The 18,352-nt window shown below is 32.7% G+C and overlaps 1 protein-coding gene, 1 non-coding gene and 1 pseudogene across 2 annotated transcripts; 1 reads left to right on the top strand and 2 right to left on the bottom strand.

The window, feature by feature from the left end:
- Positions 1–3,617: 3,617 nt before the first annotated feature.
- Positions 3,618–9,821, bottom strand: LOC150036122 (serine/threonine-protein phosphatase 7 long form homolog; annotated as a pseudogene).
- A 4,969-nt stretch (positions 9,822–14,790) lies between these two features.
- Positions 14,791–17,385, bottom strand: LOC150036123 (eukaryotic translation initiation factor 5A-4). Its single transcript, XM_090313807.1, has 5 exons — positions 17,191–17,385; positions 16,424–16,546; positions 16,273–16,329; positions 16,099–16,173; positions 14,791–15,240 (listed from the first exon to the last, which is right to left on the bottom strand). Exons 1-5 carry the CDS (start codon positions 17,311–17,313, stop codon positions 15,139–15,141), a joined length of 480 nt encoding a protein of 159 aa, XP_090169933.1. The 5' UTR covers positions 17,314–17,385; the 3' UTR covers positions 14,791–15,138.
- A 283-nt stretch (positions 17,386–17,668) lies between these two features.
- Positions 17,669–17,740, top strand: TRNAW-CCA (transfer RNA tryptophan (anticodon CCA)). The gene has a single exon. It is a non-coding gene; the product is annotated as a tRNA-Trp (tRNA).
- The last annotated feature ends 612 nt before the right edge of the window (positions 17,741–18,352 follow it).

Here is an 18,352-nt window from a genome sequence, read left to right on the forward strand (position 1 = left end):
AATTTACTGTACTACGATAGTATGCACAATTTTCTATATCATTGTAAGTTATTGTGTGACACACTTTTAAAAATAAAGTGAGATCTACTGACATTAATGTTAGGTCGATAAATTTTTACGAAGACAAATTTTTATAGTATAAATAGCGAGAGAGTATAGTATTCTCGTAGTACTAGAAAAATTTCCTTGAAAAGCTCGGTGAATTTCTTTGGTCAAGGACTCGTCTTTAAACCATTTCCATCTGGTCACATAAGCCACTCCCATCTTGTCTAGCTCATTCTCATCCGTTTTTGCCCAAATCATCTAATTTTGGTTAAACACACTAAATACAATTAAATACAACTCTGCTTCTATCGAACCCTTTTTAATACAATTATTTAAATTAGAATCTAATTTTTGAACTTGTCAGGAAGCACCTATCTAAATACAATTCTATTTCCTTTCAACTCCTTGTTATTGAATTTTGTTTTTAAATTTCCTATCAACCAAGCTCTAAATTTTTGCACATAAACTATTCTTTTTACATTCGTCACCCTATCATCGTGGCCGTTGATTACCTTTCTCATATCCTACACTTGGATTTGTTTTAAAATTTTGTATCGTCTTCCTAGCTCTTTAACATCACATAACATCTTAGATTTAGACCTTGATTATAATGGATTAGATTTATTTTCATTATAGATAGTAGATTGGAGCATTTTTAAACTTTTTTTTTCTTGTAAGACTAAGAGTATTAATGCAACTTTTTAAAGTTTAGGAATATTTGAATCTGAGTACTAATAGTTTGTGTTCATATATTGATAATAAGAGTATTTTTGAAAATTCAAAAGTATTTTTGAAATAGAACATCGAGTTTTAAACTAATCACAATGATATTTTTGAACTATTTTTAGAAGTTAAAAGGGTATTTTTGCTATAAAGTAGAAAGCTTAGGGGTCGAAACTGCATAAAATTATGTTTATAAACAGATAATGGTGTGCAGACTTTTGCATGGAGAAAGCCACGCCTTGGATTCTTATAATATGTTTATAAAATATAAAGAGGCTGTGATTTGCAAAACAAGCTTATATTAAATTAGTAAAGAAAAAGATACCTTTTTACAAGCCTATTCAACATTCTCTCTAAAATTCCTTTCCTATCTCTGTCTTCTTCGCGTTTCATTTTTTTTTTGTTATTCTTATTTTTTCCCTTTTTAATTTTATTTATTTTATTTTTGTTCTTTTTAGTAAGTAAAATCTAAATAAAACTTGCATACTTTATTATTTGACAAATGACATATATATAGTCAATGGATACAACCAAATAACAAACTATAACAAACTCAACAAAATAACTCCTAAAACTCCCCCTCAAGATGGAGGAGATATATCTATGATTCAGATCTTGGACATTCAGGAACGTAAGAAAGGAACAATAACTGCTTTAGTGAACACAATAACTAGTTGCAAATGAGATTTGATCGGCATCAATCTGATAACATTTTGAACAACGTCCTGGATAAAATGACAGTCTAGTTTGGTATGTTTTGTTCGATTCATGAAATATTGGATTAGTTGCTATATGGATAGCACATCATTATCACAAAAAATCAATGAAGGAGAAGGAACATCAACATATAACTCTTTTAATAACTGTCCAAGCCATAGAAGCTCAATTGTTATTGCTGCAAAAGCTCTATATTCGGCCTTTGCGGAAGACCAAGACACAATGAGCCACTTTTTAGCTTTCCAACTTACTAAATTATCTCCAAGAAATATACAAAAACTAGTGATGGATTTTCTAGCATCGGGACATGACCCTCAATTTGCATTTGAAAATGCTCGAAGGGAGAAGTTAGATGAAGCTTGAAGAAAAATTCGTTGCCCTAGTGAATTCTTGAGAAAGCATAACAAGGAAAGAGTAGCATCATAATGAGGTTGTCGACGCTTTGAGACAAATTAATTGAGTTTGTGTACTGCAAAGGTGATATATAAAGGAATAGAATTCCTTTGCGGAAGCGTGTGAATGTTGTTCATTTGGTTTCCAATTTGTAAACATAAAATACGGAGAAGAACATAAATGTACAAGATAAACAATTCTATCTAAGAATACTTCTAAGAAGGAGAAGTGATCAATATGAAGCTTACCCTTGAAGACTTTCTTTTGGATGTTTCCTTTCCAAGTCACGAACAACCTCGAACATGATCTCCCTTGTACGAGACATTCCATTGACAACACTGATCACGAACAATCGACACCACCAAGAAGACTTCCTTGCTATTCTCCGGCAAGGAAGAAAGATTGTGGGATCCTTTGTTTTGGGAGATGGAAGGGAATGTATAGAGAAACATAAGAGAAAATGTTGAGAGTCCTATGTGTTTCTTCTCTGTAACATTTTACAAAAAACAAAAAATACTTAACCACTCATTTGAGAGTTTCCCGTGAGATTGGTGAATGAGGGAGATGTATACATATATATGTATATGTATATGTATATATATATATATATATAGAACTATGTGGTATGGTTCAACAACTACTTCGATTGAATTATTTGGGCCCAATCTTTATCAATGGGTCAGGGATACTTCCAGCAAGAAATATATCGAAGAATTAGTGCCAGGTTAGCCGAAAATCAAAGTTTATCAGAAGCTTGGTCTAAAATTCTTGAAAAATTAGCTTTTTATGATTATATGGGGAATAATCCCGCAAAAGGTGGATTAAATCAGAGCGAATTCCATGGACAACAAGGATGGAATAGCTATTGGATGGTGAGGACACCCTAATTTAGAGATAAAGAAGGGCGCAAACTTTTTGTACATTGTATGCCAACCTTTTTTGAAATATTTCCAGTTGTTTTGGTAGACAGAGACGAAATTGTTAGAGCCAATGTTCCTTTTCAAAGAGAAGAATCGAAGTATAATGCTGAACAGGTTAGTGTAACTGTTGAGTGAGTTATAGTGGTCCTGCTACTGTGAAAAAAATATGCTAGAGGTGTTCAATTGGGTGAAATATTTGAATTAGATCGTGCTACTTTGAAATCCGATCGGGTTTTTCGTAGTAGTCCAAAGGGTTGGTTTACTTTTGGGTATCCTTTGTTTGCTTTGCTCTTCTTCTTCGAACACATTTGGCATGATGCTAGAACTTTGTTCAGAGATGTCTTTGCTGGGATTGACCTAGATTTGGATGCTCAAGTAGAATTCGGGGCATTCCAAAAACTTGGAGATCCAACTACAAAAAGAGTCTAGTTTGATACAAGATTGCTTTGTTCCTTTTTTCCTTTTTTTTTTTGATTTGACATAGATAGGATAACAAATAAATCTTGATTCGAATTGTTGACTTTTCATTTCTTTGACTCTTGTCATGGTCTTTTTTTATTCGTAAAAAGATCCCAACTAAACAGGTATGGAAGCATTGGTTTATATATTCCTCTTAGTCTCCATTCTAGGAATAATTTTTTTTCACTATCTTTTTTTGCGAACCGCCTAAAGTTTCAACTAAAAAGGCGAAATGATTTCTCATTATCTCAATTGAAGTAATGGGCCTCACAAAATGACTCATTATTTGAACTAGTCCCCGTGTTCCTCAAATGGATCTCTTAGTTGCTAAAAAATGGGGTGCTATCGGGTCGGGTAAATTCAATAATAGAGGTCTGTTGGCATTCCAGCATCCCTTCTCCTTTCAGGGCCTACCCGAAAGAGAACCCAGTGTTTCTTGATATAAGATCCATATATATAGATATCATCATCTGCATCCAGAAAGCCATATACTTTGGAAGAAGCTTGTACAGTTTATGAAGAGATTTTGATTGATCAAAGAGAAATGAGACAACTAAATTTCACTAAAATAATTTCATTAGCACTTGAAGTATTATAAGATGAGACTATGAGATAAGGTTGACAACGGGGCCAGGGCGGGGTGGGGGGATTCCCCATCCCCGTCCTCGCGAGGGTTATTTCCCTATCCTCGTTGGGGGAAATGGGTCCTCGCGGAGACCCATTCCTGTTGTTTTTTTTTTTTTTTTAAAAAAAAAATGTATATTAATTATTTATAATTATATAAATATTTATAAATAATATATTTTTAGGGTATATATATAATTATATTTTATATATACCTGATTTGACTGAGGATGGGGTCAAACAGAATTCTAATCGGGTCTCTGGTCGGGGACGAGGCGGGAATAGGGAGGGTATTCCCGCCCTGATCAGGTGGGGACCCGACTCGTGAGATTTTTACCAACTTTATCGTGAGATAGTTATAGTATTTGAATGAAATTAAGTAGTAGATTTTGTATCACGTATATATCTTTTTAAATTCATAACCATTTAATAAAAAAGACTGTCGATTAGATCAATATATATATTAAATCTCATTTAATATAATATGATTAAATTAATAACATTAATTAACCATTAATTAATCTATAATTAAATATCATATATTTAATTTCATTTAATCAAATGACATCATTTCACATGACCTATAATTTTAATATGAATTTTATTCATATTAATTTTAACTACAGTATTTATAAGAATCACATTCATATGATTAATGTTTGAATTTTATTCAAATGTATCACTCTCATATATTATATAGTGTTAATTATAAATCATATTTATAACTAACTATATATTATAATATATCAATATACTTTTTATCAATTTGAATCTCATTCAAATATTTATCTTTCCTATTAATTATAAAACATATAACTAACTGTAATGTATCAATATACATTATATTTATTTCCTTATATATAGTATTAATTATAAATTACATTCAAATTAACTATGTATTATAACGTATCAATATATAGTATACTTTATAATAATCACATTAATATAAAATTTTCCTAAAATAATTTGAAAAATTCAAAATTTTTCAAAACTATTTATTTCTTGTTTTATCCTTAATGAGCTAGCAAAGAGATCTAATGAACCTGCAGATTAGAAACTTTAATAGTACAATATTAATTAATTAAACTCTTAATTAATCAATATTCATTAACTATCGATCACTTCATTAAAGACTAACAACTGCACTCTTCGTACTATAGATATATTTCTTTGTCCATGAATATAACCAATCAATTGTAAGTTGACCCTTCACAAATTGCTCGTAATTACAGCTAGGTCAAATTACCATTTTACCTTTGTAGTTACATTTAACTCCTCAAGTACCACTGATCCCTCTAATGAACAATTAGTTATAGTCTAGCTATAAGCTAAACCCCTTTCTAGAAAGTGAGAGGATGACGTGCCTCATTGTTCAAGACCCAGAATCAGTCCTTAAGAAAACAATTCATCTACTTTCCCTTAAGACGAGAAGGAGTGAATTCCATCTTGTGTAGCTGTGTTCCCAACTCCCCACTCAGACAAATTCCCAAAATGGTAAGCATATTGAGTTGGCGAATTTGGTCATTCTCACCCATACAAATAAAAGGATTACCCTCATAGGTAGGAGTTCACAACTCATTCAGGATTAAAGTCAAGTTACATATGATCATCCTAGTGAAATGTAATTCTTTTCAAGTAACGGCGTTATAAAGAAAGACTAATCATTTGGCGGTCCGGTCTTATACAAACTCTTTGTATAGGATACCTCCACTAACATGTCTCCACATGAACGATTAGGATCAAATAATTTGTAACCCTTTACAACTATTGTACAATTACAAAGTGAGTTACCAGAATAAGGTACCCAACCTTATCCATATACCATATACCATTTATGTTATTACTTAAACTGTTGGGGTTGATGCCTTAAATCTCGTAGAGTTCTATAGTTTGTAATTGTATTGTACAAACATTTTATTTATCTAATAAAATATGTGATTTTTTTTTTTTTTTTACATTTAGTAGCATTAACCCACAAACCAATAAACGAACATCCAAGGTTATTTTGTAGCTTAAACATGTATGTAGAGACATACATGTAGATCATATTTAAGTGGTAACCTAAATGGTCTGTAGTAGATGGATAAGGTTGGATACCTTATCTTGGTTATACTGCGAGTACTGCCCGCTTTGTAGATGTTACAATTGTTGTAAAGTACTACAAGTGATCTGATCCTGATCATTCATGTAGAGACATGTGAGTGGAGGTATTCTATACAAAGAAGTTTGTATAAGATCAGACCATGAAATGACTAGTCTTATTATATAACACCGTTCATAATAGAGACTTACATTTCATCAGGATGACCATAAGTAACATAACCTAAATCCAGAGTGAATTATGAACTCCTGCCTATGAAGGCAGTCATTTGATTTTTGTGGGTGAGGGTGGCCAAATCGCAGACTCCATATGCCTACCATTTTAGGGATTCGTCTAATTGAGGAGTTGGGAACACAGTTACACAAGAAAGAATTCACTCATTCCCTAATATCGGGGTAAGTAGATAAATTGCTCCCTTAAGGGTTGATTCCGGGGCTTAAACAATGTGGCGCCACAGTCTCTCCTGGCTCGAGAGGAGTTTGGTCATAGTTGGACTATGACTTGTTGTTTATTAGAGGGATCAGTGGTACCTAAGGAGTTAGATGTAACTACAGGGGCAAAACGGTAATTTTGACCCAAGTGTACTTACGAGCAAATTTGTGAAGGGTCATCGTACTGTTCATTGGTTATATCCAATGGACAAAGAAATATATTTATAGTGCAAAAAGTGTAGTTGTCGATCTTTAGTGGAGTGTCAGACAGTTAACGGATGGTGAATAATTTAATTAAATGAGTTTAATTAATTATTCACGTACTGTTGGAGCTTCAAGCTATAGGTCCATGAGGTCCCCTCTCTAGCTTAATGGGAATTAATGAGAATCAATTTTTGGATTAATTTGAATTGTCCAGATTAATTGAGGGAATTAATTATATGTGATATAACTAATATAATCTAATTATATATGATATAATTACTATAATGTATTTGATATATTATAATATAAAGTTTATTTGAGAGGAAATAAATATTTGAATATGATTCAAATATTAATTATATGAATTTGATTCATATAATTAAATTTAATATAAATGAGATTTATATTAAATACCATTGGTGAGAGAATTGAAACTATAAGTTATATTGTATTTGATATAATATAGAAACTATATGTTATGTGTTATATTTGATATAAAATATAGTTTAATATATATTATATGATAAGGTAGTTATCATATAAATATATATTAAATGATTTATTAAAATAAATAAATAAATTTAATTAATTAATTTTTTTAAAATCATTTTTTGGGAGGGAGTTGTAACTCCCTCCACTCTTTTCTCTTGAGACGCGTGAGTGTGGAATAAATGTTCTTCATCTTCTTGTTTTTCACGTAGAAAAACACATGAGATCAAGACATAGATATAGAAAAATTCTGAGAAAATCCCCTATCCTTCTCCTCTTTTCTCTCTAAAATCTCCCTTTTCCAAAATAGTTAGAGCCTGTACACCCATGAAAATTAAAAATATATTGTAGTTTTAAATTTTTTTTTTTAGAAAAATTTTGTACTTTTGAAACTATTTAGAAAAATATTGTTGTTTTTTTTAATAGGTCGAGGGTTCAAACTTTGAATTTTAATAGGTCTAGGTCGAATTTTGAACCCTCAACCTTTAGATTTTTTTTTCTTTTTAATAATTTAGACATTTGACCTTTTTTTTTTAATTTTCTATTTTATAAAAACAATTTCTAAAAATATTTTATTATTTTATTTAAACTCTAAAAAGAATAAATTAAAAAAAATAATATCTCATAAAAATAAAAAAAAGTGTAAATTAAAATATCTCATTTATATAAAAATAATTACAAAAGTCAATGTGTCCCACAAGGCGGACGTCGTCGATTTCGAGCTGGTTGTCGTCGTTGCCTTCGAACTTGAGGTTGCTCGGGTTCTTCTTGATGTTGCTCTGGTACCTCTGCAGGCGCTTCATAATATAAATATTCATTATGCTCTCCACGACCCCGACCATGTCCATGCACGTATGAAGACGAAAAACAAACCTCTGAGTCACAATGTCCTGAACCAAATGCTGGCATCATCATCATCAGATTAACATAATCAGTTTGACTCTGCGTCTGCATCACAGGAGACAACTCTTCCACATTATAGGCAATCTCATCAAACTCATCCTCTTCCCGAACAGGTCCTCTACGTTTAGGAGCTGGTGGAGAAACAATAGGTATATCGTACATATAATGTATCTCATCCATATAGCTTTGGTTGTCACTACATATAGCAAGAACCTGGTTTGGATCATTCGTAACATCACAGAGTCTACTGTTGTTCGATCTCTGTGAATTATAAAACAATTAGATAATATTTAAAATAAATTTAAATTAAAAATAATTAGATAATATTCATTCATTTACCAAATGACCCACAGCTGCTCCCGGACGAGTGACGTAGCACCTTGTAATATTATTATACCAATGAATATATTCTTGAGTGACATCCCTGTCAAACTATCCAATAGAAACCCTCACTGCAATAAACCTTGCACGATAGTGCTATCGCACTACCAAATGTGCAACTTTTTCGGACCAATCTCCAGTCCTTAAGTCAATATCATGCAGTAGGGGTTTAGTATTACAAGGCGATGGGACATCCTACTAAAAACCGAATTGTCTCATCACCTTGTCAGGAAGATGCCACTCACCAATGTGAAAACATATGAGAGGACTCATCGTCCGCCATATGTTTTGACCATTCGTACAAAAATTGGGCAAAGTATGCATAATAATTTTGTACGGCTCCCAAATAACCTGAAACAAAAAATATTATATTGGAGAATATTAAAGACAAATACAATAAAAATGTGTATAAAATAATCAATTAGGTTCAGTGTAATGTACTTAATCAGGTTGAAACAGATCAAATATGTATCTGTACTAGCTGACTACATGTGTGGCTGTCCTAGTCACACAAAATTTGTCTCTCCACCTAAATTTTTAAATTGATGATTTAGAATCTAAATTAACTAGATTAATGATATAAAAATTAAATTGAATTAAAACAACATACCGAGAACCGTAGGCTCGTCCAGCTAACTGAGTGTCATTAACATGTTGTAGCTGTGGAGCCATTGGTGGAAATCGCTCCCAAGCCCATAGTTGCAAAAGTATGAGAGGCCTAGCTATCTCTCGAACCTCAGGTTCTGTTGCTTTGCATAGTTGTCTATACAACCATGGCAAACATGCTCCACCCAACGAATACTGCCCCGCATCATAGAGGTTAGCTAATAGTGGCAAGAACATCAAGTAAACAAAATGACTTGATTTGTTGGAAAACAGACTTCCACCCATCATTTGTAGTATATATGCTCGCGCATATCTTATGACGGTTTCCTCGTCTGCATCATCTATGAGCTCACGAAATTGTGTTCTTAACCATATCAAACTTAACCTCGATCCATTAATTTTGTCGGCAGGTGGGGTCACATCGAGGTACAGTTGACAAACTTATGACCAGTCATCGTACATCACTCCGGCGACCGGCTCATCGTCAACAGGTAACCCCAACAACACTTCTATATCTTGTAGAGTGATAGTGCACTCTCCAACAGACATATGAAATGTATGCGTCTCAAGCCTCCATCTTTCGACCAAGTCTGTGATCAGATGCTAGTTCAACTGAATAAATCCCAATATGGCAACCCCATAGAATCCAGATGTGCGCAGTAGCGGTAGTATTCGAGGGTGGAGTAGGATAGTGCGCTAGAGAACTGCCTCTCGACGCCTGCAAGATATTTCTCCAGTAGTACGATCTCGCCATACAACAGATGATCGATGAATGGATTGGTCATACAAAACATCGGGATCAACAGGTCATGGGTTTAAAGCCATGATCTGAAATAAAAAAAATTATTTCTCAATTAAAAAAAAATATTTATTTCTCAATTAGAAGAATAATGTACAATTTAATTAACTTAATTAAATAATGTACAACTTAATTAAAAGAATAATGTACAACTTAATTAGAAGAATAATGTACAACTTTATAAATTATAATAAAAAAATTGAATATACAATAAAAGTATCTACACTTAATTAAATATACATGATAAAAGAAGTATTTATTTCTCAATTAAAAGAATAATGTATAACTTTATAGATTATAATAAAAAAATTGAATATACAATAAATTATTATAAAAAAATTGAATATAGAATAAAATGAATTTATAATAAAAAAATATTTATTTTTCAATCTCTAACTATCTGAAGCCCGTCTTAGTAACGAAGAACACTTCCTTCGATTATGGCCTAATTGATTACAAAATCCACATCGTTGTTGAGTGACTGGTTCTATCCAATCCATCTCGTTGTGATAACGTGAACTATTCGATCTACCGGATTTTCTCAATAACGATGGATCAGGATGTAAGACGGGCATATTAGGGTGCGTGATCCAGTAATCTTCATGTGGTTCAGGTTGAAATTGAGGAGAGTAACATTCAACAGTTTTCCTCTATATTTGTCATACAAGTGTGTACCATCTATCTGAATGATCGGCCGACATTTATTAAAAGCTTCTATAAAAGGACCAAATGCCCAAAATACAGAAGTTAGGATAACATGGCCTTCAGTAAGCGTTTCTTTAACTTTCCACTCTACTCGTATTCCAGGAATGGTCTGCTTAACCATATATAACCACCTAGGTAACAATTTGTAAGACTCATCCCAATCACCGAACACTTTAGCCCAACATTTTATTATAGTTGTGTGAGAATAATTTGTATTAAACGAAATACAAGAAGAGAAATGGAAATGGAAATGGGAGGAGAGGAAGATGATTTCGAAGGCTTATTTTCGAAGGCAGTGAGGGGCAGTGAACTATGAAGGAACAGTGAGCAAATCAAGGGGAGAGAAGTGAGCAAAATCAAGGGCAGTGAGTCTTCAAAAATTATCAAGGGAGTGATTGCGGAAAAATGAAGAGGATGGTGGTTTAAAAGGATGTAGGTCGAGTGTTGAACACTCGACGCACGAGTTTAGGGTAGTTGAAAAGCCATTAAGGCTATGGCAGAGGGGCATGAATGCGTCCATGAATGCATGGAATCGGAATAGGGGAATCGGATAACGTCAATGCATGCAGGGAATTGTGCAGAGGAATCGGAGCAGGGGCAGCTTGGTGATATATATGCACTTTTTCAGACTTATGGAATGTAAATAAAGTGAAGACGATTTCCATGTGGCAAACCATGTCAGCTGACTAGTTGGCCGTTTAATCCATGTGGCAGACTCAATCTCGCTCTCTCCTACAGTTTCGCTTTCAATCTCGCTCTCCCGCTCTCTCAGAACTCTTCTTCGCTTTTCAATCTCGCTCTCTCCTTCAATCTAGCTTTCCATCGCGCTCTCTCCTACAAATCTCGCTCTCTCAATCTCGCTCTCTCTTACAATTTGCTTCACCCACTTATCTTCTTTGTCAAGGGTTGAAGTTTCGACTTATGTATGTCAGAACTTCAACCTTCGACAACCTAATATACAAAATTAGCGAGATTCCCTTCGAGATTTCTTTCTAGAGCGAGATCCTCATCACAAAATTAGCGAGATTTTCCTTTCCTTGTCGAGGTTGAAGTTTCGACTTATGTATGTCGAAACTTCAACCCTCGACAACCCTAATTTACGTATTGTTTCCATGTTTTTCTCTATTTGTCGAGTTCTCAACATTCGACCTCTACATTAGTCAAATCCTCAACCCTCGACTTCTAGCCTCGAAATCCCAAAACAACAATATTTCTCTAATAAGTTTAAAAAAAACAATATTTCTCTAATAAGTTTTGAAAACAACAATATTAATATTAAAGGTCCTGTATGCATCTCATCCTCCTCAGATTCAGCAGGATCTCCAATAAAAATAATATACTCCAATCATACTAGTATTCAAACATCTCTATGCGCAACTAGCCTTTTAAACTCCCACATCAACAAGGCATACATAAACATCAAACTATCAATATATCCTCAGTAAATCATATTTTTCAATTCTTGACTCAAGTCATTTCAAACCCCAGTCAATGAAGACATAAATATCATGCTAACTAATAATCCTCAATAAATCATAATTATCATTGTCGGGCACTAGGGCAGTTCTAGTAGTAAGATTACTTACCTCAAATTGATAAAAAACGTAAAACAAAATCTCCTTAGAACTTCTTTAGTACACTTAAATCAACCTACAGTTGTAGCTTGGTCCAAGACAAATTCCAATACTCGATTTAATTAGCATCATGAATTAAATTCAAAATCAATAACTTAATTTCCCCACTATTACTCTCAATCCAAAAGAATAACCATCCAACACCTTACAAAACTTACCTATCTTCACCAATTCTCTGCAAAACAAAATGGTATCTAGCTTAATGGTCAATGCTTCAAAACTTCCAAACCTTGAATCTAAGTTTCAAACAAAAGAGAGATTACTAATTTAACCCAAAATCAAAGAGGTGAACTTTACCTCCCAAATTATAAGGAAAAATAAGTCTTACCCAAGGTTTTCCTCAAAATTCCGGCAAAGATCGGGGCAATGGCGGCCGACGGTGTGTCGACTTGTGGCTGCCATAGATAGGCAGCATGTGTTGCTGACGACATAAATTGTTTAGACTAGCGACTGGTAGTGAGGGTCTTGCATGAGGAGGGTTTGCGAGAGTAGGAGAGAAGGGCAATTTTTAGTTTACAGATTTTATTCAGCATTACGAACAAACGAGAGCTTCAAACAACAATCCAACCATTCAAAATGAAACTTTCACTCTCATTTAATTTCGAAAACATCTCAATTCTTTTATTTTTTTTTCCAAATTTTGAAAAGATAAATAAAATATTTTATCAAAATATCTCAAAAATCTCCTGAGATTCTATTAAATTTAGAAATCAATTAACTTCTCAAATTATCTTAATTTTTAGGCTTCAAAAACCAAAATTAAAGGGCATAAGATCCATCAATTTGATACAAATTAAATCCTTCCAAATATTTAAATCAATTCAAAACACATGAAATTAATTGTCTCTTTTAATTTTTTTTTAAGTTTGCCATAAAATCCAAAATCAAAGGGAAACAAAATTCAATATTTTCAAGATAATCAATTCGAATATCTAATCAATTAAATTCAATTTAACTAATAAAAGTTTTTCAATTATTTCAATTTAACCCCAATTTTTCAAATGAAAGGGAAATTTAAACTCAATAATTTTAGATAATTAACTTAAATTTTCCTAAAATTCGGGATGTTACATTATACATGAGTTGATCAATATATGTTCTCTTCGGTGTTTCATTTTATATCCCAACAATTCCCTATTTTTCTTCCATTCTTCAATACTCTTACTACCATCTTCAATCAAGATATGTGATTATAGTAATAACAAAGGAGAATAAAGGAGTTAAACATATTAACAAAGTTATACGTTAGTAATAAAATGTGAGTTAATACATTTTGATTTAATACACAAAAAGAGCATGTTGAGAATCTGGACCATAATTTTGAGAACAAAAAGGATTAGGTTATAAATTGGAGTACAAAAGAGAAGAAATAGAAAAGGAACTTGATATAATATAGACACAGTTTCAATTCATAGACTAACATGACTTGTTTATTTGTTATTGAAAATAACTTTTGAAAGTTTATGTATATTTTTTAAACAAAGTAATAATCATTTTTATAAAAGTCGACAATAAAAGTATTTTAAGTCTTTTTAAAAAAATGTGTAAGACTATAGGAGAATTAAACTTTCGAGACTTCAAAGAATAATAAAAAAATGAAGTGATCAAATGTTACATTAAAAAAATAAAAATGCCCGTGAATGTTGGAGAGGAGTGAGTGACGGCATTCCGTCAGTTTGGCCATTTGCTGCTTTACTTTACAGTGTCGTTCGATCCATTAAGTCATTCATCAGATTATTTTTAAAATATATATCACTGATTTCGAGATAAGAATTACGAAGAGCCATTTTTGTGTGAAATTTTATAATTAATCTATTTGGCGATATTTTTATAAAATTGCTATCTAACAAAACCAATCTCCATCGAAGTTCAATTCTGTACCTATGGATTGTACTTGAAAGAAAAAAGTCTTTTCAAGAAAAAAGTCTTTCCTTTATTTAATTTCTCAGCAAAATTGATGTTTAAAACTTGTATAATTAACCCCTATTGTTTAAGTCACCGTCTGATAACTATTTAATTTTCTATTTTTTATTTTTAAAAATTAAACTTCCAAAATAAACACTATCTCAACCTAAGTTCCTTCGTTTAGTAACCCACCATCTATCAATATTTTTAAAAACCAAACCAACATTTAAGACCCCAATAAATAACATGCCATTTTGTTATTTTGGATTTTAAACATTAAGCCTATTTCCTCTTTTTTCATAACAAAATTCCAAAAACAAAAACCAATTTTTTTTTAAAAAAAATTTAAATTTTGGCTTGATTTGACATTTTAAACCATGGGTAAAAAGTAAATACCAAAAAAATAAAAAATAAAGCCAGAAATAGTATTTATAAACTTAATTTAAAATAAAAAAAACAAAAACAATAAAATAAATGGTTATCATCAAATGAAGTCTAAAAAGTTCATATGTATTTGTAAACAAAGGTGAAACCATATCAAATGACGGGACACGGTGTAACGTGTAAGTAAACCGATTTCCCTCTTCTTTTACCTTCAAAGATTTACAGTCTCGGGACCACTTGCTTTCCCTCTTCCTCTTTATCGGTACATGCCTATTAACAGTCGCACATTGGCAATATAACTGAATGCCCCAAGAAAACATAAAACCAAGCTTCAGAAAGAAAGTTGCATACTATACGATAAGCGATATACTAAAAAAGAAACCCCCTACTGGTAAATAAATATTATACTTCCTCAGAAGAAACCATGATTCTATCCTACAACTCTTAAAACAAACATAGCATCTATAACAGTTTACATAATTTTATGACTGAAATGACACTAGCCAAGAAGAAATGAACTCTTAATTCAAACAGCAATAGTAGGAGATGAATAAATATTAATGGTAAAGTCTCAGAGAGAAAAAGAAACCACTAATCGAGAATATTCCTGTCGAGCATCGACGAACCATGCTTCTCAAACGTCAAACAACTATAGACTATGATCTGGATACCGTTCTAAAATTTTGCTGCGGTTGTATTTTTATCAAAGGAAAGTCTATTTTGGGCCGATGTCCTTGAGAGCACAGATTTGCTCCTCTCCCATCGAAGACATGACAGTCACAATCAGATCCTTCCCCTCAGCAAATCCATCCTTGATCTGTATGGAACACATGGAACAAGACGATCAATTTTATGAACTATGCCACCTCTCATGGAATAGATTTATAGATAACTAGCCACATAGAAAGCAACCAAAATATGGAAGTAATATCTATTAAAGCTAATGATCACACAATAAGACCCCACGCTGCAAGAAAGGGAGAAACTTGTGGATCAACAAATCATTATTTGTCAACTAACTATTACAAGGCCTATGGATTAGTTTTGTGCACAAGAAATAGATAGTTATAAAATTCTATTTGCCATAAATAAAAACTAAAGGATTTGCAATCTCAAGAATGATCGCCTTGGAACCATGGCATCGACTAACTAACTAATATTAAACGCTCTTAACCATTAAAAAGAAAAAAAAAAGTTATATTTCCCCATTTTTTAAAACGCCCATTTAGCATTTCAAGATTTCAAAAACACCGCTATTCAAACCCCTTTTCTCAAGGGTACACCCCACTTAAATAAACCAAATGTCCACATTTTGCAAGAAATTCAAACCCATATTCATGAAAAACATCTGCATAATAGGGAAAGGGGGAAATCATTAAAAAATAAATAATTAAAAAAAAACCAGAAACCAGAAAACAGAAAAGCATCATACTCTTAAGTCATAATAATCCCAGAATCAGTATTGAAATCTACTCTAGTATACTTGCGGAGGGGAGAAAAAATAGTTTCATTGCAACAAGCAACGAAGTAACAACAAAATAATGGCCAGGCATTTATGGAATAAGAGAGGGAAAATGTATTTTGTCTGTAACAAGCAACGAAGTCTACCAAGCCATGAAGGCCAATAGAACACAACAGCACAGAGAAATATCAACAGTCAACAAGAAAATATCACCTGGGACAGCAGACTCTCATCGGTTGGAAGCCTAAGGTCATCCTTGGTGTTGCCACTGTCCGTCAGCAGGCTAATCTGATAAGTTTTCATTGAAATTAGTGTTAGCCACAGTGCTAAACATGAACAACCTGGGGAAACGGATATAAGGAGTAAACAAAGAGTATTTTATCATACAAATCCATCCTCAGAGATATCAATGAGCTGGTAGTCAGTGCGACTAACATGAGGAACCTGTGTTTCATGAATGCAAGAATCAGAAATCACAAACAAAAGCTATAACTTTCTAAGAAAAGTATGAAATAGAAGGGAGCATAAGAATTCATACATCACAATTGTGTGAAGAGGGGACGATATCTTCAAGCTTTTTAGCAGTGAAAATGTCAATACCAACAAAATGACATTTAGCATGTCCGTGCTTTCCTGTCTTTGAGGTTGAAACCTCAACCACCTACAAACGATGATGCATAAGCCTTAGATCAAGATTGTTAATTGGAAAACCAACATATAAAGTAATAAAATTATGCTGAAACCGCCAAAGGTGAAAGCCCTAGAAAGCAACAGAATGAAATATGATATAGCGACAAGCAACACATTACTCTCTCTTTAACTTACTAGATTGTCCATCAATTCAATTTTATCCAAAACGAAATTTGATCAAGAAAATTGGGAGTGATCACTTTTGCCATATTTAAAATCATTTAAAACACACTTTTAATCACTCGAAATCAATTCAATTATTCTTACATGCATTTTTTATACTGACAAATGCGATTTTTAACTATTTTAGAATCATGCCATAAATTACATGGACGACAACATCTAGAAGTAAAATCGGAAGACAAACATAAATTAAAGGCAGAACAATGGAGGACGTCCGTCCTAAAAATCACAGAAACACAGTTAACACAAACCAGAGAAAATAAAGGGATAAAAGGAAAGCCCTTGAAAAGGCTACATACTAAACGCAATAAGAAGAGGAAAAATTGATGCAGAGTATTGAACGCATAAGTATCACATTAAACAAGAATCATACGGATAAAAGGACAAACGGATGAGGGAGAATTGAGAAATCAGAATGAAAACTATAAGAACCTTGCAAGGTCTGCCCTTGATGACAATGTAACCATTCTTGCGGATGGTTCCAGCCTGCTGAGGATAGGTCTTGGAAGCTCCGGCGTCGGCCTTGGACTCGAAGTGGTGCTCCTCGTCGGACATGGTTCTGTAGGGAAAAAGAGTTCAAAGAGAGGGTGATGACGGAAAGCTTAAACAGGCTCAGAGACGTGCGACGGAGTGGATTGAAGAAAAGAAGCGAATTTATATACACGAGAGAAACGAAGAAGAATGGTAACCAAAAAAAGGAGAGTGAGAATCCTAGGGTTTCAAAAAAAGAAAATCGACAATAAATGTTCTGGTGTAAATATTCTGACCGTACGATTAAAGAGAACGGTCGACATTGATTTCGCAAATATCTGATTTTCATTTTAAAAGTATTATAATAATGTTTTACCATTATTAAATTAAAAATATTATCAAAGATAAATAAGAAATATAAACATTCTTGTACAACCGTGGATCCGTGGCGCAATGGTAGCGCGTCTGACTCCAGATCAGAAGGTTGCGTGTTCGATTCACGTCGGGTTCAATTCCCTCTTTTTTTTTCCTTTTCTTTTACAGTTTCCTTCGTATGAATAATATATTACAAATTAAATGAGCTTTTAAGATTTTTAAAATTTTAAATTCACAATTAAAAGTTTTTTTTAAAAAGAATCATTAGACATAAAATTTTAATTTATAGCTTAAAATGTTACAAATTTTTTTCCTTAAAAAATTAAATAAAAATTCTAAAATTTTGAATTTCTCAAAAAGTTACCAGGCACAACATTAAGAAATAGGATATATTTACACAATTAAAAATTTACAGAAAATAAATTCGGAACAAAGTTAAAACTTAATGTATTGAATCCTTCTTCGACAATTTCTCTATTTGATGATAATAGTTATATTGACGAATTCGATTATCATTTCACTACTCAAAATCCAAACTTTTTTAAGCATACACCGCTGCCAACTGAGCTAAATTCTCACACACGCACGCACACAGCCTTCGCCCATTGCACAAGCATTGTGATAGAGTAAATAGTTCTAATAGTTTAGAAAGAGAACTAGAATTAGTTGTACACCTAACTTAGAATTATAGATGAATGTAATTTAGGCCTGAATGAAAAAGAGTGTAATCTGTGATAGAGTAAATAGT

Source organism: Benincasa hispida, chromosome 5 (genome assembly GCF_027475165.1).
Source record: "Benincasa hispida cultivar pf3 chromosome 5, pf3_genome.v1.1, whole genome shotgun sequence".
Lineage (NCBI taxonomy): Eukaryota > Viridiplantae > Streptophyta > Magnoliopsida > Cucurbitales > Cucurbitaceae > Benincasa > Benincasa hispida.